Below are 26157 nucleotides of genomic sequence, written 5' to 3'. Positions count from 1 at the left end.
GGGCACGGCACCGGACACCGAACCTGCTGCTCCAGCTCCGCCGAACCCGGAGCACTGCACGGTCTGCTCGAGTTTTCCTTCGCAGGCAGGAAAATGCCCAGGAAAAAGCTTTTTTCTTTCCCAGCGGCCCAAAATATTTTGGCAAATTTTGGGCTCTATTTTAACTTCGGCGTGCGAGGGGCGGTGGCAGGGGGAGGCTGCAGCCTCCAGATCAGTCCCAGAAGAAATTTTTGGGGAGGTCTCGTGTGGGGTGGTGGGGGTGGGTGGCACATCCTCCGGCATTTTTTAACCTGCACTTTTCCTGGTGTTTCAATTTCGGGATGGATTTAGGGGCTGGAAGTGCTGGGGGGGATGAATTTTACAGGTGTTGCTTGTGGCAAACTTAATATATGGCTAATATTATATTGCTATATTAATATATTACTAACATTGTACTGCAATATTGATATGTTAATATGTTGCCAATATTATTTTATTATGCCAATATATTAATGTATTATTTTGCTATTGTATTATTGTGTTATTATTTGTTATTAACCTGGTCTAGTGGGAGGTTCCCTTCCCGGGGCAGGGGGTTGGACTGGGCGATCTTTAAGGTCCTTAACAAAACTATTCCACGAGCTGATCATATTTATATATTCTATTTTAGGTACAACAGGATCCATTTTAAATACAATACATTATATCTTCAGTGCAGGATTTCTGTTTTGACACCACGGGGATGCATCCAGCCCGGGAATTCACTGCAGGTGTTTCTCCTTCCCCCAGGTCACTGGAGCAGAGCAGGACACCGTGATGCACCCGCAGCCCCCACATTCCTGAACCCTCCAGAAACGCCCCAAACACCCCAAAATGAGGCTGTTCCGTCGCCGCTACAGCACCTTGAAGGTGGCCTTGGCGGGCGCCGTCTTCGTCCTCTTCCTCTTCATCCTCCAGAAGGACGTGGGCAGCAAGGAGCCGGGCGAGGAGCCGTGGCTGCGGAACATCGTGCAGGGCAAGGGCCAGGTGCTGGACCTGATGCTGGGCGCCGTGCGGGACCTGCGGGATTCGATGCCGCGGCTGCAGATCGGGGCCCCGGAGCCGCCGCCGGAGCCGCTGCCCAGCAGCCGCTCCTGCCTGCCCGGCGTCTACACCGCGGCCGAGCTGCGGCCGCTGATGGAGAGGCCCCCCCAGGACCCCGCCAGCCCCGGCGCCGACGGAAAAGCCTTCAAGAAGGATCGCTGGACGCCCGAGGAGACGAAGGAAAAGGAGCGGGGCTACGAGAAGCATTGCTTCAACGCCTTCGCCAGCGACCGCATCTCCCTGCAGCGGGCGCTGGGCCCCGACAGCCGCCCCCCCGAGTGAGAGCCGGGCCCAAAGCCCCTGGGGCCCCTTTGACCCCCTTCAACCTGGCCCCTTTGACCCCCTTTGACCCCCTTCCACCTGGCCCCTTTGACCCCCTTTGACCCCCTTCAACCTGGCCCCTTTGACCCCCTTTGACCCCCTTCCACCTGGCCCCTTTGACCCCCTTCCACCTGGCCACTTTTACTCCCTTCCACCTGCCCACTTATTCCCTTCAATCTGGCCACTTACTCCCTTAAAATTTAAGGGAAAATTAAAGCAGATTAGGGCCAGGATGTCACCTAGCACTGGCAGAGGATTGAATGGAGACAGAGCTAAAAAAAAAAAAGAATTTAGTTGTTATTATTATTTCTCCCTAATTTTGGCCCCTTGGGGGCGGGTTTAGTGGCAGCAGGCTCTTTGTGTCTCCCTGTACCTGCTCGGTGGCTCCGGCGCCTCCCCGCCTTTCCCTCCTCTCCCTCCTTTATCCCAGCGGCTCCAGCGGTCAGACTTTTTCTTTTCTTAGCCGAGTGGAACAGCCTCGGACCCCGCTGGGGTCGGGGGGAGGGAAAGAGGGAAACTCCAGAGATTTCCCCGCCTGCCCTCGGCCAGGGGCTGCCGGATTAAAGCGGGGCCCGCGCGGAGGGGTGGGATGGGGGAGACATGGGGGGGAATTCGGGATGGAAAAAGCCTTGAAAGGGATGGAGGAATCCAGCCCCCCGCGCTGGCAGGCGATTATCCGTGCTTAGCAGGTGTGGCGGCGACAAAGGGGGGACACGGAGGCCGGCAATGGGACTCACTCAACCAAAATCAATGGGAATCAAAGCAGGGACGAGTCCAGAGGGGCCAGAGCTGCTCCCCCGCAGCTGTGGGGTCTGGTGGGGGGGGATATCGGGGGTCACTCCAGTCGTGCCTCCCCCTTCACCCCCCCCCATTCTGTCCCCCAGGTGCATCGATCAGAAGTTCAAGCGCTGCCCTCCCCTCCCCACCACCAGCGTGGTGATCGTGTTCCACAACGAGGCCTGGTCCACCCTGCTCCGGACGGTCTACAGCGTCCTGCACTCGTCCCCAGCCCGCCTGCTCCGCGAGGTCATCCTGGTGGACGACGCCAGCACGGACGGTGCGTGGGGGACACGGGGACAGAGGGGTCAGGGAGCACGGTGGGGTGTGGGCCAGAGAGATGTGGGGTCAGAGGGGTGCAGGAGATGTGGTGGGATGTGGGGCCAGAGGGACACAGGGAGCATGGTGGGAAGTGGGTCAGAAGGATGCGGGAGCTGTGGTGGGATGTGGGGTCAGAAGGATGCAGGAGTTGTGCTGGGATGGGGGTCAGACAGATGCAGGATTTGTGGTGGGATGTGGGTCAAAGGGGTGCAGGAGCCCTGGTGGAAAGCAGGAGCCAGAAGGGTGCAGGAGCCATGTGGGATGTGGATGCCAGAGGGAGGTAGGACAAGCTGTGGTGAGATGTGTGAGTGAGAGGGATGCAGGAGCCACAGGGAGCTGTGAGGGAGCAGTGGGGGGAGTCAGGGGCCAGCGGGAGGCAGGATCCATGGCAGGATGTGGGATCAGCAGGATGCAGGGGCTGCCAGCCCCTTTCCAAGCCTGGAAGCAGCAGCTCTGAGCCACTCACGCTCCCAGCATCCCGGGATCTCCCAGCAGCCGCTCCCCATTCCACATCCACCCCGGAGGAGCACATCGGGGATTTTCCCTTCCCCAGCACGGCTGTTATCCCTGCCCCGGGGACAAACCAGGTGCTCCACAAACCTCCAACCTCAGCCAGCTGTAATCCTCGTTAATTAGCACCTAGAGCTAATTAACGTGGGGTTCAGTGTCGGGGCACTGGGAGGAGCGGACTCTGCCCTTGGCCCAGATAAATTCTCCCTTTCCACCCACGGGCTCCCGAGGAGCAGGAACCTTGTGGTGCCCCAGAGCTCCACTCCCACTGTGGCTGGACGTGGGTTGGACTCAGGTCCCCTTCCCAGGACACTTTTCTCGGGGTCCCAGCTCCCACCTGGCCATTTCCAGCTCCTGGCTTGGCTGCACCTGCCAAGAAATTCTGGGTCCCTCTGGTGACCCCTTCCCCCAGGAACAACTTGGTCCTGGTGACACTTCAAGCACAGGGATGTGGCCTCCTACCCACCCTGCCAACCCCCAGTCCCTCTCCAGAGAGGGATTAGACAGGAGGGGGCTTAGATCTTTATAAATCTTATTTTCTTTAGCCAGAAATACACTTGGGTTTGGGGCAAAGGCTCAGGTGTCCTTGAACCCAAACCCAACTGCAGGGTCTGAACAGCAGGGGACGGGATGGGATGGGATTTATAGGATCAATGGGATTTGGGAGATGGGATAGGGTGGGATGGGATAGATGTGAGAGATGGGATTTGGGATGGGATGGGATTTATGGGATCAATGGGATTTATAGGATGGGATTTCGGAGATGGGATGGGGTGGGATGGGATTGATGGTATTGATGGGAGAGATGGGATTTGGAATGGGATCAATGGGATGGAAAGGATGGGATCGATGGGATGGGGCAGCAGGATGGGCTGGTGGGATGCAGGGACTGGCACCTGCCTCTCTGATGGCTCCAGATGGTTTTCCCACCTGCAGAGTACCTGAAGGAGGAGCTGGATCGCTACGTGGAGCAGCTGCAGATCGTGCGCGTGGTGCGGCAGCGGGAGCGCAAGGGGCTCATCACAGCCCGGCTGCTGGGGGCCAGCGTGGCCAGCGGGGAGGTGCTGACCTTCCTGGATGCCCACTGTGAGTGTCCCCCATGGCACCCTGTGACACCATGAGTGTCCCCCTGTGACACCCTGTGACACCGTGAGTGTCCCCCTATGGCCCCCCGTGATACCGTGAGTGTCACCCTGTGGCACTGCGAGTGTCCCCCTGTGACACCCTGTGGCACCATGAGTGTCCCCCTGTGACACCCTGTGACACTGTGAGTGTCCCCCTGTGACACCCTGTGACACTGTGAGTGTCCCCCTATGGCAACCTGTGACACCATGAGTGTCCCCCTGTGACACCCTGTGACACCGTGAGTGTCCCCCTATGGCCCCCCGTGATACCGTGAGTGTCACCCTGTGGCACTGCGAGTGTCCCCCTGTGACACCCTGTGGCACTGCGAGTGTCCCCCTGTGACACCCTGTGGCACCATGAGTGTCCCCCCATGACACCCTGTGACACTGTGAGTGTCCCCCTGTGACACCCTGTGACACTGTGAGTGTCCCCCTATGGCAACCTGTGACACTGTGAGTGTCCCCCTGTTACACCCTGTGACCCTGCGACTGTCCCCTCACGACACCCTGTGAGTGTCCACCCTGTGACACCATGAGTGTCCCCCTGTGGCACCATGAGTGTGTCCCCGTGTCCCCCCTGTGAGCCCGTGTCACCTGTGCGTACCCCGGGTGCTTTGGGTGGCGCCAGCCCCACTCAGCCCTGCCCCGTGTCCCAGGCGAGTGTTTCCATGGCTGGCTGGAGCCGCTCCTGTCCCGCATCGCCGAGGAGCCCACGGCCGTCGTGAGCCCCGACATCGCCACCATCGACCTCAACACCTTCGAGTTCTCCAAGCCCGTGCAGAACGGGAAGCAGCACAGCCGGGGCAACTTCGACTGGAGCCTGACCTTCGGCTGGGAGGTGGTTCCGGCACGGGAGAGGCAACGCAGGAAGGATGAGACCTTCCCCATCAAGTAAGCCCAGCACGGGATACTTTATCCAGTTGGGTTTGCTGTTTTTTCCAACAAATTGGTGTTTCTGACGGTGTTCACAGGGGTCTCAGGTTGAGGGAAGAGATGAGGATTTGACTCCATGTTTCAGAAGGCTTGATTTATTATTTTATGATATAGATTACGTTAAAACTATACTAAACAAATAGAAGAAAGGATTTCCTCAGAAGGCTGGCTAAGAATAGAATAGGAAAGAATGATAACAAAGGCTCTGTCTCAGACTCTCTGTCCGAGCCAGCTGGGCTGTGGTTGGCCATTAATTAGAAACATCCAACATGGGCCAATCACAGATCCACCTGTTGCATTCCACAGCAGCAGATAATCAATGTTTACATTTTGTTCCCGAGGCCTCTCAGCTTCTCAGGAGGAAAAATCCTAAGGAAAGGATTTTCCATAAAAGATGTCTGCAACAGGTGTTCTCCTTGACTTTGGTGCCTCTGGGTGGGCGGTGCTGCCCTTTCCCACCGGGGCTCTCCCCTTTTGGCATGGGACATGTCAGGAGTTTGTGCTCGAGCACAGTCAGAACTTGGCAAGGGGTGGAGGACAAACTTCCCTTGGGGCTTGGGGAATGCAGGGCCAAAATGGACCTTGGAATCTCCTCCAGCCACCTCTTGCTCCAGCATTTAGGATTTAATTACTCTCGCTCCCATTAAGGATTTAATTGCTGTCTCTGCCTTCTCACCCTTGGTGCCCAGGTGCCCCCACACAGAACAGGTCACCTGTGGATCAGGCTGTGCCAAAATCCCTCTTCTTATCCCTCTGTTTGACATGCAGACAGAGCCTGGGTGGTTTTCCCACCTCTCCCTGGTGCCCCCACTGGGAGACACCGGACACCCCGCCCGGCCCCGGCCCCACCCCGGCCGCGGGGCTGGCTTTGTGCTCGGGTCACCTGGGCGACGCTCCTGTCCCAATAAAGGCCCCTTTCACCTCCAGCCGGGCGCCTGGCTCCCGCCGCTGCCTCGTCTCCAGCAGCTCAGCGAGTCCTTGGCGTTTATTATTTTTCCTGAATAAAAGCGAGGTTCTGTTCCAGCCTCAGATGGAAAAGATTAGGGAAGCGGGAGGAGGGATTGGGGCACCGAGCTCTGACCTCCTCCTCTTTTTGGCGACAGGTTTTTGGTAACAATATCCTCTTTTCACTTTGAATCCAGTGAGGCCCCTCCGTGTCACACTGTCACCTCTGTCCCCTCCCAGCAGCCGGGCCCAGCCTGTCCACCAAAGCCACCACAGCTGGATAGAGGGGGATTCTGATTTCCCAAAACTCCGTTTTCTCCTCTTTTGTTTGTGTTTTACCCCTTCTTTGCCCCCTGCAGGTCCCCAACCTTTGCAGGTGGCCTCTTTGCCATCTCCAGGTCCTACTTTGAGCACATCGGCTCTTACGACGACCAGATGGAGATTTGGGGGGGTGAAAACGTGGAAATGTCCTTCAGGGTAAGGACAGGGGTAACCTTCTGAGGGCACCTCCAGGGAGCTCCCTGCTGGGGGGCCCGGGGGCTGGACCCCCCCACCTCAGGTGTGGCTTCCCCGCAGGTGTGGCAGTGCGGGGGACAGGTGGAGATCATCCCCTGCTCCGTCGTGGGCCACGTGTTCCGCTCCAAGAGCCCGCACACCTTCCCCAAGGGCACCCAGGTGATCTCCCGGAACCAGGTGCGCCTGGCCGAGGTCTGGATGGACGACTACAAGGAGATCTTCTACCGCCGCAACCAGCAAGCCTCCCAGATGGCCAGAGAGGTACCGGGGGCTGCTGCTGCTGGGAGGGTGTCTCGGTTTGGAAAGACAGGTGCCGGCTAAGGAAGGCAGGAGCCTCCCCTGAAATAGAGAATGTAAACCCTCCCCACCCCTCCAAATTGCTATGAAATTTAAATTAAGGGGCTCTCAGGCAAAAATATGGGAGCAGGAAATAACAGTTCTTTACTAGGGAAGAAAATAAAAGGATAAAATGAACAATGCAGTGAACTAAAACAGCACTGACAGAGTCAGAACCCAACCTGACACCCTGTGGGTCAGGCTGTTGGTATCAGTCCAGTTGGAATTGTGGCTGCAGCCCTCCTGCAGTGTCAGGGGTGGTTCTGCTGGAGCAAGGGGGATCTGTAGGAAAGGGTGGAATCTTCCTCTGAGGATCCAGTGGAAGAGGCAGCTGCTCCTCTGGGAATCCAGTGGAGAAGCTCTGCTGGTGTTCCAGAATCTCCAGATTATATCCGGGTAGCAATGCTTGGCTCCTCCCTCTGGGCTCACATCTCCCAGTGGGATGCTGTAGTTCTTATCAGCCATGCAGGGACATTCAATAGCTGTTATCAGCAATGTCCCCTCCCAAGGAAGGAGTGATTGTGGAAGAGATAAGGAAAACTGCCCACTTGACAAAAGATAACTGCCATAGAAATGGTGACAGAATACATCTTGCCTTGCAATCTGGAACAGAGGGCTGGTCCTGCTGGGAGCTCCACCTGGGCAGCAGGAGTGGGTGGGAGACCAGACAGGTGGACACAAATATCCAAAAGCCTTTTTTTCTTTCCCCTCTGGCCGGAATGTTTCCTACTAGGAAAACATCGGGATTTATGAATTTCTTTTTTTTTTTTAAGCAGGGCACCCCCAATGTAGGGAGTAATTAGTATGTGTCTCTATTGATTCAGAAGGCTGAACAATTCCTTTATTAAAATTATATTACATTATACTATACTATATTAAAGAGATACAATATTATACAAAAGATACATATTGAAGAAAAACTCGTGACTGTCTGAGACAGCCAGGACACAGCTTTGAGTGATTGGCTAAGGAATCAAAACAATCCTCAGTAGAATCCAATTGACAAATCACTTCAGGTAAACAACCTTCCTAACAATTCCACATGTGCAAAACAACAGGAGCAGCAAACAGATATCAGAATTGTTTCCTCTTCTTTTCTCTGTGCTTCTCCAGGAAAAAACCTGGGAGAATTATGTCTCTCTGTTCAGAGAATGTGAATGCCACACACCAAAGCTTCTTATTCTTTTCTTTTTTCAACACCAAAACTTCTTATTCTTCACCAAAATATCTCCGAGCTTTTGGTAGAGCCGGTGGGTACCTGCCAGGTGTCTCGGTGCTGGCCACACCATGAGGGATGATGGCAAAGCTGGGGTTTACTCCAAACTCTGAACCTGGAAAGGGTTTTTTTGGGATTTTCCCTACTGTTTTCTGAAGTTAATTTTTGTCCATGACTTCATCAATAGAAGACATTTGGTGACATCACAGAGCGGCGCAGGCTGCGGGAGCGGCTGCACTGCAAGAATTTCACCTGGTACCTGCAGAACGTCTACCCCGAGATGTTCGTGCCCGACCTGACCCCGGCGTTCTACGGAGCGGTGAGTGCCGGGGCTGCCGGAGCCGCGGGAGCTCCGCCCTGTGCCGGCAACAGCCGGGGGAGCCCGGAGGGTGGGTCCGGGGAGGGGGAGCTGGTGCTGCCGCGTCTGTCACCGTGTCTGTCTGTCACCGCTCGCTGTGTCTGTCACCTCATCTGTCACCGGCTGGCGGGGCCGGTTTGGGCTCCGGCTGAGCTGGAATCCGGCAGGGCTGGTTTGGGGTGAGTCCCGGGGTGAGGAACCCGTGGGGATGTGGACTTGGGTTAAATTGGGGGGAAGAGCTGAAAACTTCCTTGAGCCCCAAACATCGTCCTGGCACAGGGAGGGCTGGAAAAACTGAGCTGGGGATGGGATGGGGATGGGCTGGGCTGGGCTGGGATGGGATGGGATGGGCTGGGATGGGATGGGATGGGATGGGATTCTCCATCCCGAGGGAATCTGGGCACGGCTGGGAGGCAGGACCCCATCCACAGGGAAATGGAGACCGGCGGGATGGGGAGGGCTGGTTCCGTCCCTGAGGGAGCTGGGGACAGCAGGACACGGAGCTCTGGCTGCATCCCCGAGGAACTGAGGGCAGGCAGGATGAGGGGCTCCAGCTCCATCCCTGAGGATGGGATTCCTCTGAGGCTGGAAAATCCCTTTCCCTCAAGCTGGGTGTTGGATCCTGAGTCTGCCCCTCCTCAGCCAGGGCGATGTGACAGCAACTGGCACGGCCAGCACCCAGCCCAGCGACAGCCGGGTGACAGCCAGGTGCTGGCTGCTGGCTCCCATCCAGCTTTTAATTCACCTTCATTTCCTGAAACCGCCGCCCAGGTGCCTTTCCCTTTGCTCCGTGTGCCGGAGGCGATGGCTCGGGCGTTCCTCGTGTCCTGGAAAGGACACGGGACCCGGAGCCGGCTCTGGGTGCTGGGATTGTGTTTGCACAGCGATAACCCAGAGCCCTGCACGGCCAAACCCGAGCCGGTCCCACCCCGGCTCCTCTGAGTCCTTCTTTCCTCCACTCCCCCAGCCTTTTTCCTCACTACTGCTCCTTTCCACGCCTACCTCGTCTTTTTCTCCCTTTTTCCCCCCTCTCTCTCCTCCTCACCCCCGTTCCCGTGGCCTCTCCCCGCCCTTTTCCCCCATCTCTTTTTCCTCGTCTTTCCCTCTCCTTTCTCTCCCTCGTTTTTCTCCCCTCTCCTTTTCCCACCACCACTTCTTTTCCCCTCCCAACTCCTCTCTTCCCCTCCCGCAGATAAAAAACGAGGGCACCAAGAGCTGCCTGGACGTGGGCGAGAACAACCACGGTGGGAAACCTCTCATCATGTACCCCTGCCACGGGCTGGGGGGCAACCAGGTGCGCCCGCCGAACCACCCCCATCATTTCCCCCTCTGCCACCCCCCGGTTTTCCCCCGGGCTCAGCTCCCGGGGCGCGGCAGTGACGGCCCCGCCGGCTCTTCCCGCAGTACTTTGAGTACACGAGCCAGCGGGAGCTGCGCCACAACATCGGCAAGGAGCTGTGCCTGCGCGGAGCTGCGGGCACGGCCGAGCTGGGCGAGTGCCAGTTCCGAGGGAAGCCCGGCCGGGTGCCCGCCAGCGAGGAGTGGGACCTGGCGCAGGTGAGGAGCCCCCTCCGTGCCGGGAATCGCCCCTGGGCACGGAGCGGCCCCTCCGGTGCTGTTTCCCCTCGGTCACACCCCTCTCTCGTTCATGGATGGTTTGCGTTGTTTCTCGGCAGAACCGGCTGATCAAGAATTTGGCCTCGGGGATGTGTCTGACGGCCCGGGGGAAGCACCCGGCGCTCGTTCCCTGCGACCTCACGGACCCGCACCAGCTCTGGTCCTTCACCTAAACGGCAGCGGAGCCCCCGGCCACGCTCAGGAAACCAGGATCCAAAAAACTCCCTTGTTCGCTTTAATTTAAGAAGTGAAGGCCTTAAATATGCTGCATTTCGTGGTTGCCTTGAACTGAATCCCGGGCTTTTGGGAGCCGGGCTCTGCCGGGGGCACCCCAGGGACCCCGAAACGCAGCGGTGGTGGCGGCGACGCTCCTGCCGATGCTCCTCGGAAGCCGCTGCTCGTCCTCCCCATCCCGGCTCCAGCCAGAGACTCTTCAGTTCGTATCAGGCTTTAAAAACGTGGATGCGCCTCCCCAGATGGGGAATCTGGGCGGGAAAATCCGTGGAGGAGGAGGATGGTGACCGTGGGACTGCTCCCGTCGAGGGGGGATCGGGGCTTGCGGTGGCCCCTGGCGGGCAATGGGAGAAGTTGGGATCTGTGCCTTAGGAATCACGTTGGATTTGGAGGGGGGAGGAAGTTAGATTCTTGCTTTTATTATTGTTATTATTAAATGATGACGATTCCTGGGGACGATTCTGCTTGTGCTGGGCAGGAGGAGTTTTCCCTGGATGGCACCAGAGAATCCTTCTGAACAGGATCCTGGGTGCCACATCTGCTCTGTTCCAGATTGTTTGTCTATCCCAACTTCTGTAGCTGCCACTTTTGTTGCCATATCATTTACAGCGGGGAAAAATCCTCCTGGACATGGCAGGAGTGGGGAGAACCTGTCCTAGACACTGAACCTCAAATAAAGAGATGCTTTATTTTACACAAATCCTGTCTCTGGCCATTCTGAGCTCCAAACACTCCTCTCACATTGTATCCTTCACGCTTCTTGTTCTAGAAACTCCCTATTTAGCCCAAAAATGAGTGTACAGCCCGTTGTGCCACAGCTGGGGGATCAGCTTTGCCTTGGGGTGTCCCTGTGTGGGGCGGAGCCGTTGCCGCTGTCCCTCACTCTGTGCCCTTGGTGCTGATAGAACAAACATGGGATTACTTGGCAATTGTGTTCCTGGGAAGTTTCGTGTTTTCCTTGGAAATAAATGCAGAACTGCAGCAGGTGCTTTTTATTCCCAACACTTTTTTGGACCTGGTTGACCCCATGAGCCTCGTGATGCCAAATGCCGAGGCCTGTGCCTCAAGGGCCAATGGTCCTCACCAAAACAATCTCCATTTGGAGTTCAAGGGGTAAAACATGGCAGAGTTTTGGCCAAAATCCCAGGGTTTATTTCAAACCTATCTCTGCTTCCTCCTGCCCCAGCCTCAGGCCCCAGGGAGCCCCGGCCCTGCTCCAGCGCTGGCTGTGCCGGGGGCTTGGGGAGGGGCTGACGGTCGCGCCCCGTTTGTGCCTCGATTTCCCCATCCCGGTGCCGATGTGGCTCCATCCAGGGGTTGGATCGAGCCCCTGGGCGCCATGGCACGAACCGAGGCCGGGCAGAGCTGCAGCCAAGGCCTCCTGGGGCTGAGAGCGGGAGCCAGCGGTGACGCGGCTCGGGGACACGGGCACAGGAGGCGGCAGCGCAGGGCAGCGTCTCCCTGGGCTGCAGCGCCGAGGGGGGCTCGGGGTGTCCCTGGGCTGCCTGGGGACCGAGTGTTCTTTGGCACAGGGGCCAAGGCCGCTCGGCGGGGCCGCGGCACCTGCTGCCCTTCCCGCGCCGCCTCCCGCCGCCCCGTTAAAGCGCCCGCGGGGCCGGCGCTCGGTCCCACCGCGGACAGCGCTCCACCATGATGCTGCAGCTCGTGCTCCTCGCCGCGCTCGCCCTGTGCGGTGAGTCCCGCCCGGAGCCTTGGGCCTCGGCACCCCCGAAAGCCCCCTGGAGCAAGCCCGGGGGGACTCACGCCCACGTGCCTCTGTCCCCAGGGCGCTGCTCCGAGCTGGATCTCGATGGCATGCAGCGGGTGGTCGGCGGCAGCGAGGCGCGCTCGCACTCCTGGCCCTCCCAGGTGCGTCCTGCCCGCGTCCCACGGCCGGGCCCGGGGCTCTGCCCGCGCCGCGACCCCGCGCTCAGCCCCGGGCCGTGTCTCGCCCCCTCCCCAGATCTCCCTGCAGTATTACTCCGGGGGAGGCTGGCACCACACCTGCGGGGGCTCCCTCATCCACAGGAACTGGGTGATGACCGCCGCCCACTGCGTCAACAAGTGAGCGCCCCGGGGACCCCTCCTTCCCCTCGCCAAACCTCCTTTCCCCACAAAACCCTTCCAAGCAGAAATTCTGGCTGCCTCAAGCCCCCGAGCAGCCGCCCTTGGAGCGCTTTTGGCCTCCTCCTTTTTGGCAGGGCCTCCGCAGCGCTTCTCCGGGAGCGCCCCGTTCCCGCTCGGAGCCTCCCGGAGCAGCTCCCGCTCGGGCTGCGCGGAGCCCGGCGCTGACGGAGCGTGTTTGCACCTTGCCGCCAGTAACCTGCAATACCGTGTGGTGGCCGGCGAGCACAACCTCAACATGAACGACGGCACCGAGCAGGTCTTCAGCGTCAGCAGGATCATCGTCCACCCCTACTACAACGCCAACAACGTGGCCGGAGGGTAACGCTGGCGGAACGGGCACTCGGGGGGAGCCCGGCCGGCGTTTGGGGGGTCCTTGTAACATCCTCTCCCTCCCGCCGGCAGCTACGACATCGCCCTGTTCCGCCTGAGCAGCTCCGCCACCCTGAACAGCGCCGTGCAGCTGGCGGTGCTGCCCCAGGAGGGCACCATCCTGCCCAACAACTACCCCTGCTACATCACGGGCTGGGGCCTGACCCGCAGTGAGTGACGGGCTGCCCCCGACCCCAATTGCCCCGGCACCGGCCACCGCCGGCAGCCGCGGCAGCGCCCGCAGCCCGGCACGGCCCCGGCAGGCTCCGCTCGGGGCTGCGCTGGGGGCTCGCAGGTGCCCAGCGCCGGCCGGGGCCGTGCCGAGCCTCGGGGGCACGGGCGGGGCCGGAGGGGCTGCGCGGGGGCCGCGGGCTCGGCTTTGGCCGGGCCGTTCCGGCGGCTCCGAGGCGGCGCTGACCCGCCCCGCTCCCCGCAGCCAACGGGCAGCTGTCCAGCGTCCTGCTCCAGGCCCAGCTGCCCGTCGTGGACTACCAGATCTGCTCCAGCGCGTCCTACTGGGGCTCCACCGTCAAGAACACCATGGTGTGCGCCGGCGGCGACGGCGTGCGCTCCGGCTGCCAGGTGCGCCCGCGGCCCCCGCGCTGCCCCCGCCGCCCCCGGCGCGCCCGCAGCCCCGGCTCACGCCGCTCCTCGCTCCGCAGGGCGATTCCGGCGGTCCCCTGCACTGCGCCGTCAACGGGCAGTACCAGGTGCACGGCGTCACCAGCTTCGTGTCCAGCCAGGGCTGCAACGTCCTCCGCAAACCCACCGTGTTCACCCGCGTCTCCGCCTACATCTCCTGGATCAACAGCGTAAGGCGGCCGGGCCGGGCCGGGCCGGGCCGGGCTCAGCCCCGGCGCTCTCGGGGCACCGCTGCGCCCGCCCCGGCCCCGGCCCCGCGCGGCTCAGCCCGGCCCTTCCTCCCTTCCAGGTCATCGCCCAGAACTGAGCCCGGCGGGACAAGCGCTCGCTGCCCCCCGCCCATGGACATCCCCTCACTGCCCCGCGCCGCGCTCCGGGCTTCCCGCCCCCGAGCCGGCCTCAATAAAATCTCTCCTCCCGTCTCCGAGCCTCCGCGCTGCCTTTGCTCGCGTCCGCCCATCCTTCCTCCTCCGGCCCGCCATCCTCCTCCTCCCCCAGCTCCCGCACCGGCCCTTCCCCGCCTCCTCCTCTTCCTCGCTCCTCAGGGAAGAGCCCTGCGGAGCAGGAGCTGCCTCCGAGCTCTCGGGGCAGCCCCAGCCTCCGTGCGATGCTGGAAAAGGGGCAAACGCTGCAAAGCCCCTTCCTGGCCTCCAAGGCCATCGCTCCCTGGCATTGCGGGGGCACACGGAGCGTTCGGGGCAATCCCATCGGCATCTCCCCTGACTCTTGCTCTATTTCTCTTCCCCAAATTCCCTCCTTGGCCACGAGAGGTGTCGGATTCGGGGACTGCTGCCACCCCCTCGTCCCTCAGCTGCGTCCTGGGGCTGTGCCACAACCCCCAGCCTGGGGACACACCACCAGCACCACTGTGCCCCAAACACCCGCCTTACACCCAAACAGACACTGCTGGGTGGATCCAGCAGCCGCTGGGAGTTCCCCCAGCCCTGGGTCGTGTCCTGCTGAACAAAACACCCACGAGTGACAAGAGGGCTCTCCCAGCCCTGGGAGGCCACGGGAGCAGTGGCTGTGCCCAGCCCTGCTGAAGCCCCCGAGGGCTGCGTCCAGTTCTGCCCCTCCCAGAAAGGAAAACACCGAGGGGCTGGAACGTGTTCAGAGAAGGGAACAGAGCTGGGGTGGGGCTGGAGCAGCTGAAGGAGCTGGGAAAGGGGCTCAGCCTGGGCAAAAGGAGGCTCAGGAGGGACCTTCTGGCTCTGCACAACTCCTGACAGGAGGGGACAGCCCGGGGAGGGGTCGGCCTGTGCTCCCAGGGAACAGGGACAGGACGGGAGGGAAGAGTCTCAAGCTGTGACACGAGAGGCTCAGGCTGGACATCAGGAGATGGACACAATCCCTCCCTTGGCTGGCTGTGATCCCAGCCCTGGTTTCCCATGGCAGTCCCAGGTGTCCCATTCCACAAAGCCATCGAGTCCCTGTGCAGTGACACCGGCCCAGCCCCAGCCCAGCCCCAGCTGGTGCCTCTGAGGAGGAACCCTCAGGTTTATCCCCTCACAGTCCAAGTGTGCGGTGGGAAATGCCCTCCCAGATCATCGAGCCCAAGCTGTGCCCAATCCCCACCTTGTCCCCGGCCCAGAGCCCTGAGTGCCACATCCAGTCCTTCCTTGGACATCTCCCGGGATGGGCACCTCAAACCTCCCTGGGCAGCCCCTTCCAATGGCCAACCACCCTGTCTGTGTGTCTTAGGTGGCAAGATGTGGCTGGGGATGTGTATTTTATTATCATCTTCTAGAGGTGGGGTAGGTCTCTTCTGTTCATTGGGCAGCTTTCTTTATCTCTGCCACAACCAATCCTCCCTCCAGGAGATATCTTCTGTTAATGGGCATTAATTATTATCTGTTCATGGGCCATAAATTTTTAATTATCTTCTGTTCGTGGGCCAATGAGTGTCCCTGCATGGCTGATAAAGTTCCATCATCCCATGGGGAGATGCTCCGCCCAGGGGAGGAGCCAAGCATTCCTACCTGGATACAATCTGAGATTTCAAACATTTCTACCTGGGTACAATCTGAGCCTGGGACAGCACAGCAGCCTTTGCCCACTGCATTCCCAGAGGAACAGCTTCTGCTGTCCTGCATTGCCAGAGGGAGCCCAGGCCCATCTCCAGCAGCCCTGGAGCTGCAGAGGAAAACTCCCCCCTTGTGCAGGATCCCTGCTCCAGCAGAACCACAGCTGGCACTGCAGGAGGGCTGAGCCCCCATGGGATGGGGCTGTGCCACCCCCCTGACACACAGGGGGTCAGGGCATGTTCTCACTCTGATTGTTGTTTCTATTATTGCTTTTTAATTTTTTTAAAATTTTCCCTAATAAAGAACTGTTATTCCTATTCTCAAATCTTTGCCTGAGAGCCCCTTAATTTCAAAATTATAATAATTCAGAAGGAGCGGTTTACATTTTCCATTTCAAGGGAGGCCCTTGCCATCCTTAGCAGACACGTCTTTTCAAACCAAGACACCATGAAGAAATTCCTCCTGATGTCCAACCTGAGCCTCTCGTGGCACAGCTTGAGACTCTTCCCTCCTGTCCTGTCCCTGTTCCCTGGGACACCTCTCGTGGCCAAGGAGGGAATTTGGGGAAGAGAAATAGAGCAAGAGTCAGGGGAGATGCCGATGGGATTGCCCCGAACGCTCCGTGTGCCCCCGCAATGCCAGGGAGCGATGGCCTTGGAGGCCAGGAAGGGGCTTTGCAGCGTTTGCCCCTTTTCCAGCATCGCACAGAGGCTGGGGCTGCCCCGAGAGCTCGGAGGCAGCTCCTGCTCCGCAGGGCTCTTCCCTGAGGAGCGAGGAAGAGGAGGAGGCGGGGAAGGGCCGGTGCGGGAGCTGGGGGAGGAGGAGGATGGCGGGCCGGAGGAGGAAGGATGGGCGGACGCGAGCAAAGGCAGCGCGGAGGCTCAGAGACGGGAGGAGAGATTTTATTGAGGCCGGCTCGGGGGCGGGAAGCCCGGAGCGCGGCGCGGGGCAGTGAGGGGATGTCCATGGGCGGGGGGCAGCGAGCGCTTGTCCCGCCGGGCTCAGTTCTGGGCGATGACCTGGAAGGGAGGAAGGGCCGGGCTGAGCCGCGCGGGGCCGGGGCCGGGGCGGGCGCAGCGGTGCCCCGAGAGCGCCGGGGCTGAGCCCGGCCCGGCCCGGCCCGGCCCGGCCCGGCCGCCTTACGCTGTTGATCCAGGAGATGTAGGCGGAGACGCGGGTGAACACGGTGGGTTTGCGGAGGACGTTGCAGCCCTGGCTGGACACGAAGCTGGTGACGCCGTGCACCTGGTACTGCCCGTTGACGGCGCAGTGCAGGGGACCGCCGGAATCGCCCTGCGGAGCGAGGAGCGGCGTGAGCCGGGGCTGCGGGCGCGCCGGGGGCGGCGGGGGCAGCGCGGGAGCCGCGGGCGCACCTGGCAGCCGGAGCGCACGCCGTCGCCGCCGGCGCACACCATGGTGTTCTTGACGGTGGAGCCCCAGTAGGACGCGCTGGAGCAGATCTGGTAGTCCACGACGGGCAGCTGGGCCTGGAGCAGGACGCTGGACAGCTGCCCGTTGGCTGCGGGGAGCGGGGCGGGTCAGCGCCGCCTCGGAGCCGCCGGAACGGCCCGGCCAAAGCCGAGCCCGCGGCCCCCGCGCAGCCCCTCCGGCCCCGCCCGTGCCCCCGAGGCTCGGCACGGCCCCGGCCGGCGCTGGGCACCTGCGAGCCCCCAGCGCAGCCCCGAGCGGAGCCTGCCGGGGCCGTGCCGGGCTGCGGGCGCTGCCGCGGCTGCCGGCGGTGGCCGGTGCCGGGGCAATTGGGGTCGGGGGCAGCCCGTCACTCACTGCGGGTCAGGCCCCAGCCCGTGATGTAGCAGGGGTAGTTGTTGGGCAGGATGGTGCCCTCCTGGGGCAGCACCGCCAGCTGCACGGCGCTGTTCAGGGTGGCGGAGCTGCTCAGGCGGAACAGGGCGATGTCGTAGCTGCCGGCGGGAGGGAGAGGATGTTACAAGGACCCCCCAAACGCCGGCCGGGCTCCCCCCGAGTGCCCGTTCCGCCAGCGTTACCCTCCGGCCACGTTGTTGGCGTTGTAGTAGGGGTGGACGATGATCCTGCTGACGCTGAAGACCTGCTCGGTGCCGTCGTTCATGTTGAGGTTGTGCTCGCCGGCCACCACACGGTATTGCAGGTTACTGGCGGCAAGGTGCAAACACGCTCCGTCAGCGCCGGGCTCCGCGCAGCCCGAGCGGGAGCTGCTCCGGGAGGCTCCGAGCGGGAACGGGGCGCTCCCGGAGAAGCGCTGCGGAGGCCCTGCCAAAAAGGAGGAGGCCAAAAGCGCTCCAAGGGCGGCTGCTCTGGGGCTTGAGGCAGCCAGAATTTCTGCTTGGAAGGGTTTTGTGGGGAAAGGAGGTTTGGCGAGGGGAAGGAGGGGTCCCCGAGGCGCTCACTTGTTGACGCAGTGGGCGGCGGTCATCACCCAGTTCCTGTGGATGAGGGAGCCCCCGCAGGTGTGGTGCCAGCCTCCCCCGGAGTAATACTGCAGGGAGATCTGGGGAGGGGGCGAGACACGGCCCGGGGCTGAGCGCGGGGTCGCGGCGCGGGCAGAGCCCCGGGCCCGGCCGTGGGACGCGGGCAGGACGCACCTGGGAGGGCCAGGAGTGCGAGCGCGCCTCGCTGCCGCCGACCACCCGCTGCATGCCATCGAGATCCAGCTCGGAGCAGCGCCCTGGGGACAGAGGCACGTGGGCGTGAGTCCCCCCGGGCTTGCTCCAGGGGGCTTTCGGGGGTGCCGAGGCCCAAGGCTCCGGGCGGGACTCACCGCACAGGGCGAGCGCGGCGAGGAGCACGAGCTGCAGCATCATGGTGGAGCGCTGTCCGCGGTGGGACCGAGCGCCGGCCCCGCGGGCGCTTTAACGGGGCGGCGGGAGGCGGCGCGGGAAGGGCAGCAGGTGCCGCGGCCCCGCCGAGCGGCCTTGGCCCCTGTGCCAAAGAACACTCGGTCCCCAGGCAGCCCAGGGACACCCCGAGCCCCCCTCGGCGCTGCAGCCCAGGGAGACGCTGCCCTGCGCTGCCGCCTCCTGTGCCCGTGTCCCCGAGCCGCGTCACCGCTGGCTCCCGCTCTCAGCCCCAGGAGGCCTTGGCTGCAGCGCTGCCCGGCCTCGGTTCGTGCCATGGCGCGCCCAGGGGCTCGATCCAACCCCTGGATGGAGCCACATCGGCACCGGGATGGGGAAATCGAGGCACAAACGGGGCGCGACCGTCAGCCCCTCCCCAAGCCCCCGGCACAGCCAGCGCTGGAGCAGGGCCTGGGCTCCCTGGGGCCTGAGGCTGGGGCAGGAGGAAGCAGAGATAGGTTTGAAATAAACCCTGGGATTTTGGCCAAAACTCTGCCATGTTTTACCCCTTGAACTCCAAATGGAGATTGTTTTGGTGAGGACCATTGGCCCTTGAGGCACAGGCCTCGGCATTTGGCATCACGAGGCTCATGGGGTCAACCAGGTCCAAAAAAGTGTTGGGAATAAAAAGCACCTGCTGCAGTTCTGCATTTATTTCCAAGGAAAACACGAAACTTCCCAGGAACACAATTCCCAAGTAATCCCATGTTTGTTCTATCAGCACCAAGGGCACAGAGTGAGGGACAGCGGCAACGGCTCCGCCCCACACAGGGACACCCCAAGGCAAAGCTGATCACCCAGCTGTGGCACAAAGGGCTGTACACTCATTTTTGGGCTAAAAAAGTGGGATTTGTGGATTACTGAGATTTTTGGTATCGTCCTGTGTTAGACACAAACTTGTGTCCTATCCAACTCCAGATATTCAACACTTCCTTCTTCCCAGAGGGTCTTTTCCACCTCAGAATATCCATGCATCCACGGGTCTGGACATCCGGGAGCACCTGGACAACACTCCTGGATTTTGGGGATCTTTGGGGTTGTCCTTTCAGAACCAACAGTTTTCCTTTATCATCCTTGTGTGTCCCTTCCACCTCTGGTGATTCCACAACCCGAGAGGTCAGGGACCTTTTGACAGCCTTGAACTTTGGGGTTTTGCCATCAGTGACCATTAGGAGTTGTCCTGCACGGGGCCAGGAGCTGCCTCCATGATCCTTTGTGTGTCCCTGCCAGCTGGATCCTCCATGGCCCCCCAGCCCTGTGGCCTGGCCGGGTTCCAGGAGAGCCTTTTTGGGGTTTGGGGGTTCCGGGGCGCGCAGCGGATGCTGCCTGGCCTCGCCTCCAACTTCCTCCCTCAGAAGCCTCCAACGGCTGCTGCGGGGCCGCGCCGGGGCCGTGCTGGGGCCATGGCCGAGGGCAGGAGTGGCAGCGCCGGGCTCTTCGCCAGGCAGGTCCAGAAGCGCTTCAGCCGCGCCCAGGAGAAGGTACGGAGGTGCCACCCACCCCCACACCCCACCTGTGACCGGGTTTGTCCTTCTCTCCCCCCTCAGCGCTCCCGGGGTGGCCCAAATGGCACAGCTCAGCACCTCTGGGTGCTCACAGGGTGAGAATTTGGGGGTTTCTGGGTCAATGTCATTGCTGCTCCAAGGGTTTGGGGAATGGCATCTCCCAAAGCTCCCCAAGACACTTTGGCTTCTCCAGTGGTGGGGGGTTCTCCACCCAAAACACCTTTGTGGGGGTTATGGGGGGGCTGCGGGGTGGTGGCACGGGGTGCCTGGGCTGGCTGGCACTGGGGGTGCCCAGCAGGACCCAGCGTGGCCGGGGGTCCCAGGAGCCTTGGTGAGATCAGCAGGGGCCCACAGGAAACGAGGGGGAAGGGCTGCGGAAACGGCACGAGCGGGGCGATTCTCACTGCTTTGGGGGAGCCTCTTTCCTTTCCTCTCCCCTAAAAGTAGCTGTGACTCCCCTTTTGGGGTGACACAAGGACCCCTTTCAAACCCTCACCCTCCCGGGTTTCCTGGCTTGGGCTCGGTGCTAAATTTGGCTTTCCCACGGCTCAATCATCCCAGGCCAGGCTCTGGCTGCTTCCTGCACGCTGCAAATCTCCCTCCCAGCCGGTCCTGGCCTCTTCCCAGGGGGCCCAATCTCTTCCTGGACATCCCAAATCTCCCTCTGACCCAGCCCCAGCCTCTTCCTGGACACTCCAAAGCTCACTGCTCCCAGCCCTGGCCCCTTCCTGTGGGGTTCAAGCTGTTTGTGGGCACCCAAAAAGTCCCTCCTGCCTGGCCCAGGCTCTTCCTGGGGGGTTCAGCCTCTTCCTGGACACCTCGAATTTCTCCTCATCTGGCTTCAGTCATTTTCCAGAGGGTCACCCTCTTCCTGGGCACCCCAAAACCCCTTCATGCCTGGCCCCAGCCTCTTCCCAGGGGAGCTCAGTCTCTTCCTGGGCACCCCAAAGCTGCCCCAGTCCAGACTCAGCCTCTTCCCAGGAGATTCAGCCTGGACACCCCAAATCTCTCCCACCCAGAGCAGCCTCTCAGCTCTGCTTCAGCCTCCTCATCCTCCTCATGGTATCCCCTGTGTCCCACAGCCGGGGCTTGGGGTGTTTTGGGCTGCACAGGGCTGCACCCACAGGGTTTAGGGTGGGAGGTAGATTGGCACCCAAAAATTCACCGTTTTCCTGAAAGAAAGAAAAGCACAGAGGGATGCAGTGAAATTTTGCATTTCCACATCAATCCTGCCCCGCTGGCTCCTCGGCAGCTCCTCAGGGGGGTTTTGGGGGGCCCGGGGGGCGCAGCCCGGTGCCTTTGGGGTGTGGTGGGGGCCTCTTCCCCTCTCTCTCCATCACAGGTTTTGCAAAAATTGGGCAAAACGGTGGAAACCAAAGATGAGCAGTTTGAGCAGAGCGCCTACAACTTCCAGCTGCAGCAGGTGACAGGGGGACATTGGGGACACCGGGGACACCGGGGACATTGGGGACACCCCCGGGGGTCCCTGTCCCCGCGGACAGCCCTGACCTCCCCCCTCGCCGCCGTGTTTTGCAGAACGAGGGTCACAAACTCTACAAGGAGCTCAAGGGGTTCGTGGGAGCCGTGAGAGGTGAGGAACCCATCCGGGATGGCCCCGGGAACAGGGAGGGACTCGGGGCGGAGCCGGGATAATAAATCAGGAATAGCAGAGGAAATAAATCATGCTACAATAAATAGATTGAGCATTAAAAATCAGTATCAAATCAAAAGAAAGAATAAATAAAAATAAATACTGAGAATAAATAGATTGTAAACTATGAATGGATAATAAAGAGAAAATAGTTAATAAAATACTATACGTGGGATAATAGATAATATAATATAGATGAAATATATATGTCTTACACATATGACATATGCAATATATATTTTTATATCTCATTATTTATTAAATGCATATGAGATAATAAAGAGATAAAATAATAGAGAGATAATAGAGAGATAAAAATAATAGAGAGATAATGAAGATATATAAGTAATAGCTATTAAAAAGATATTAAAGATAAAATAATGATATTATTAGTAATAATATATAGGTTTAATATCAATAATATTAAATGATAATATAATATAACATAATATAATATAATAATTAATATCGGTAATACTATTAATAAAATAATAATAATAAAAACTGTATGTGGGATAATAGATAATGAATATATATGAGATATATATTATGTACAAGATATTAAATAGAAAAACAGATAATACATATGTTATATATTGTATATACATATGGGATAATAGAGACAATAAATAATTTTAAATAACACACCTGGGCTAATAAACAACAACAGACAGCAGTGAATAAATTAATAACGATCAGGAATAAATGATAATGACAATGATAATGATCGTGATCGTGATAGTGATAGTGATAATGATAATGACAATGATAACTGATCCTGATCATGATAGTGATAGTGAGAATGATAATGATAGCTATAATAATAATGACAATGATAATTATAATGATAATAATAACGATAATGATTATTATAATTATGACAATGACAATGATAATAATAATGATAGTGATAATGATCATGACAATGATAACGATCGTGCCGGGTGTCTGTGCCCGCAGTGATGCACGAGAGCTCCCGCAGAGTGGCCGAGACGCTGCAGGAGATTTACAGCCCTGAGTGGGACGGGCACGAGGAGCTCCGCGCCATCGCTGAAGTGAGCCCCGGGTGTCCCCAAGGGTCCCCTTGAAGCCTGGGGGGGTTGGAGGGTCCCGGCTGTCACTGCTGTCCCTGTCCCTGTCCCCCCAGAGCAATGACCTCCTGTGGGAGGACTACGAGGCGAAGTTGGCCGACCAAGCCCTGCGGCTCATGGAGAATTACCTGGCTCAGTTCGGGGACTTTAAGGTGCCTCCCTGGGCGGTCGGGCGGGGTTGGGGACAGGGGGAGCACGGGGGGGTCCTGGCTCACCTGTCCCCCACCCCAGGAGCGCATCGCCAAGCGGGGCCGAAAGCTCGTGGACTACGACAGCGCCCGGCACCACCTGGAGGCTCTTCAGAGCGCCAAGAAAAAGGACGAGGCCAAAATCGCCAAGGTTGGGACTCCCCAGCACAGCCCCCGTGTGGGGACAGTGCCTCGGCCGTGGGGACAAAGCCGCGACCCCCCCGTCCCTCCCGGCAGGCCGAGGAGGAGTTCAATAGAGCCCAGGCGGTGTTCGAGGAGCTGAACAGGGACCTGCGGGAGGAGCTGCCGGTCCTGTACGGCAGGTACGGGCTGTCACAGGCCTGGGGACACCGCGGGGGCTCGGGGACGTGCGGGGGGCTGGGGGACACTGCAGAGATTTGGGGACATCACGGGGATGGAGGTCACCGTGGGGGGTGTCAGGGTGGGGATATCATGGGGCTGGGGGACACCACAAGGGCTTGGGAACATCACAGACCAGGGGGTGGGGGACATCGTGGGGCTGAGGACATCGTGGGGCTGGGGGACACGGCAGGAGCAGGGGGACATGGCAGGGGTGGGGGGACATCGTGGGACCGGGGACATCGTGGGACCAGGGACATCGTGGTGCTGGGGGACATGGCAGGGCTGGGGGGACATCGTGGTGCTGGGGGACATGGCAGGGCTGGGGGGACATCGTGGGGCTGGGGGACACAGCAGGGACAGGGGAACATTGTGGGGTCGGGGGACATGGCAGGGCTGGGGGGACATTGTGGGGTCGGGGGACATGGCAGGGCTGGGGGACACGGGCTGGGCATGGGTGCCATCATGTGGGTGAGGTCCCCCCATGCAGGGAAGGACTTGCGTGGGTCTCTCCTCAAGGTCCACCCTGGGGACACATCGGGGGTCCTGGGGGGACATCGGCCACGGGGCCCTGTGACAGTGGGGGGTGGCAGCTCTGCGGCACCCATGGGGTGGCCCTGAGGGGACATTCCCGTTCCGTGAGGGGCCCACGGAGTTGGGGACTCAGGGGGAGGGACGGGTGGGAGGTGGCTGAGCACCCCCGACCCCTCCGGTGTCCCCTCGGTGGGACATCGTGGGGCACGCCCAGACCCCTCCCTGTCCCCCGCAGCCGCCTCGCCTGTTACGTCACCGTTTTCCAGAACATCTCCAACCTCCGTGACGTCTTCTACAAGGAGATGAGCAAGGTGGGGACGGCACCCCAAAACACCTCACCCGCCCCCCGGCATCCTCAGGTGTCCCCAGGTGTCCCCAGGTGTCCCAGGTGTCCATGCCGGTGCTGTTCCCCAGAGTCCTTGCTCTTCATTTCATTCATTCAGAGCAGCCCGAGGGTGTTTGGGGTGTCCCCAGGTGTTGGGGGCCCTGCTGAGCCCCCGGATGATGGGGGGCATCTGGGGGGCCCCCTGAAGTGTTTCTGTGTCCCCCCTCCCCAGCTCAACCGGGACCTGTACGAGGTGATGAGCAAACTGGAGAAGCAGCACTCGAGCAAGGTGTTCATCATCAAAGGTGTCCCCAGGTAACACCCGGGGAGATGAGGGGACAGCGGAGCTTGAGGGGACATTTTGCCCCCCAGCCCCACAAATGTGATGGAGGCTCCGGTCCCACAGTCCTGGGGTGGGCGGGCGTCTGCCAAAGATGGGCTGAAGGTGCTTCTTGTGGGCCTGGGGAATTATCGGGGTCCTGCTGGCTGGGGAAGGGCCCCCCGCAAGCTGGGATGGTGACACCCCAAGGAGGAGCCCCAAGCTGAACCCTTCTATCCCCCTCCAGCAATCGCCGCTCTCTGGTCATCTCGGCGCCCGTGAGCCCCCCGGCCATGGTCCCCTGCCCGGACAAGGCCCCCGTGCTGGACGCGGAGGTGACACCGGGGTCCCCCGGCGGGGGCAGCGCCGCCACCGACACCGACACCGCCACCCCCGCCGAGCTGGGGGCTGTGTCCCCCGGGGCCCCCCCGGCTTCGCCCGCCAGCGGGGGCTCCCTGGCCTCGGTGTCCAGCGAGGAGAGCGCGGAGCCCGGCCCCGGCCGCGACAGCGAGCCCCCGGAGCAGGCGACAGCGGTGACAGGGTCGGTGTCCAGCGAGGAGCCCCCGGAGCAGGCGACAGCGGTGACAAGGTCGGGGTCCATCGAGGAGCCCCCGGAGCAGGCGACAGCGGTGACAGGGTCGGTGTCCATCGAGGAGCCCCCGGAGCAGGCGACATCGGCGACAGGGTCGGTGTCCAGCGAGGAGCCCCCGGAGCAGGCGACATCAGTGACAGGGTCGGTGTCCATCGAGGAGCCCCCGGAGCAGGCGACAGCGGTGACAGGGTCGGTGTCCAGCGAGGAGCCCCCGGAGCAGGCGACAGCGGTGACAGGGTCGGTGTCCAGCGAGGAGCCCCCGGAGCCCATCTCCGACCCCGACTCTCTGTCCCCTGGTCAGGAGCCGTCGGCGACAGCCGCGGAGCCGGGGGGTGACAGCGGGGCGCGGGGGGGCCCCGAGGGCATCGCCACCTCGCTGGCGTCACTGATTTTATCCGAGGCCATCGCCCAGGCCGCTGGCACCTTGTCAGCAGCGCCGGGGACAGCCGCGGGCACGGCAGGGGACAGCACGGCCACCAGCGCCGAGGGTCGGGCGCGGCCCGCGGTGTCGCCGTCCCCCACCGCAGCTGTCCCCTGCCGTGCCCCCAGCCCCGCGGCCACTCCCCGGGAGCCGTGCCAGCTCGGCGGTGAGCGGGGACAGCGCGGGGACACCGGGGACAGCGCGGAGGCGGCGGATGTCGAGCCAGAGGTGCGCAAAACTCAGGTGGGAAAGTTCTGGGGGACGCCGGGGTGGGAGCGAGGGGGGATTCCGGGCTGGGGACACCCGGGAGGGATGTGGGGACACGGGGCTGGCCCTGGGGACAAAGCCAGCCCCCGGGACACCCTGGTGGGGTGGGGCCGGACCTGCCCCTCCCCTGGCTCCGGGCACGGCCGGAGCCCCCCTGGACACCCAACCCAGGCGGGTGCCACGGGCGGGGGGCTCGGTCCCTTTTGGGTGGGATTCAACCGAACCACGAGGTGCCAGTGTCACCCCTGTGTCTCTCCCAGGGCTGTTCCGGGACACCGGAGCAGGACACGAGCCAGGACACGAGCCGGGACCCCTCAGGTGCTGCAGACCACCCCCAGGATCCCCCCGAGTTCCTCAGCGCCCTCTGATCCCAGGGAAATGCGGCTTCTTCCCCAAATTCATTCCCCAGAAAGTATTTCCCAGCCCCCACCCCGTCCGAAATAAAGATGGAAAAGGTGGAAAAATTCCAAAGCTCCATCTGGGATTGCGGAGGGGTCCGGGGGGATCCCACCGGCGGATTTGGGGTGGCTGAGGAGTGTAGGGCGGGGAGGCTGGGGGTTGTCACTCCCTGCCCTGCTCCAACACCCGTGACTCGGGGAAAAGGCGTCGAGCCTGTTCCACCAGCTCCCGGAAAATGC

General features: G+C 60.8%; 4 protein-coding genes across 4 annotated transcripts; 3 read left to right on the top strand and 1 right to left on the bottom strand.

The window, feature by feature from the left end:
• The first annotated feature begins 852 nt into the window (after positions 1–852).
• On the top strand, positions 853–10209 carry GALNT6 (polypeptide N-acetylgalactosaminyltransferase 6). The gene is made up of 10 exons (XM_066567690.1): positions 853–1340; positions 2268–2440; positions 3928–4077; positions 4772–5006; positions 6353–6470; positions 6570–6770; positions 8249–8380; positions 9612–9713; positions 9824–9976; positions 10096–10209. Exons 1-10 carry the CDS (start codon positions 853–855, stop codon positions 10207–10209), a joined length of 1866 nt encoding a protein of 621 aa, XP_066423787.1.
• Positions 10210–11859: 1650 nt separating this feature from the next.
• LOC136567907 (chymotrypsin-like elastase family member 1) lies at positions 11860–13799 on the top strand. The gene is made up of 8 exons (XM_066567706.1): positions 11860–11963; positions 12057–12139; positions 12234–12334; positions 12590–12715; positions 12800–12936; positions 13203–13348; positions 13429–13578; positions 13698–13799. Exons 1-8 carry the CDS (start codon positions 11921–11923, stop codon positions 13713–13715), a joined length of 804 nt encoding a protein of 267 aa, XP_066423803.1. The 5' UTR covers positions 11860–11920; the 3' UTR covers positions 13716–13799.
• Positions 13800–16349: 2550 nt separating this feature from the next.
• LOC136567890 (chymotrypsin-like elastase family member 1) lies at positions 16350–18294 on the bottom strand. Its single transcript, XM_066567683.1, has 8 exons — positions 18191–18294; positions 18015–18097; positions 17820–17920; positions 17439–17564; positions 17218–17354; positions 16806–16951; positions 16576–16725; positions 16350–16451 (listed from the first exon to the last, which is right to left on the bottom strand). Exons 1-8 carry the CDS (start codon positions 18231–18233, stop codon positions 16434–16436), a joined length of 804 nt encoding a protein of 267 aa, XP_066423780.1. The 5' UTR covers positions 18234–18294; the 3' UTR covers positions 16350–16433.
• Positions 18295–19655: 1361 nt separating this feature from the next.
• BIN2 (bridging integrator 2) lies at positions 19656–25935 on the top strand. Its single transcript, XM_066567673.1, has 11 exons — positions 19656–19747; positions 21114–21194; positions 21308–21362; positions 22383–22477; positions 22570–22665; positions 22745–22852; positions 22939–23024; positions 23831–23906; positions 24153–24235; positions 24487–25480; positions 25780–25935. The coding sequence occupies exons 1-11, from the start codon at positions 19670–19672 to the stop codon at positions 25885–25887; spliced, it is 1860 nt and encodes a 619-aa protein (XP_066423770.1). The 5' UTR covers positions 19656–19669; the 3' UTR covers positions 25888–25935.
• Positions 25936–26157: the final 222 nt, after the last annotated feature.

The sequence above is a fragment of the Molothrus aeneus genome, chromosome 30 (genome assembly GCF_037042795.1).
Source record: "Molothrus aeneus isolate 106 chromosome 30, BPBGC_Maene_1.0, whole genome shotgun sequence".
Lineage (NCBI taxonomy): Eukaryota > Metazoa > Chordata > Aves > Passeriformes > Icteridae > Molothrus > Molothrus aeneus.
This window is presented reverse-complemented; position numbering and strand designations above follow the sequence as displayed.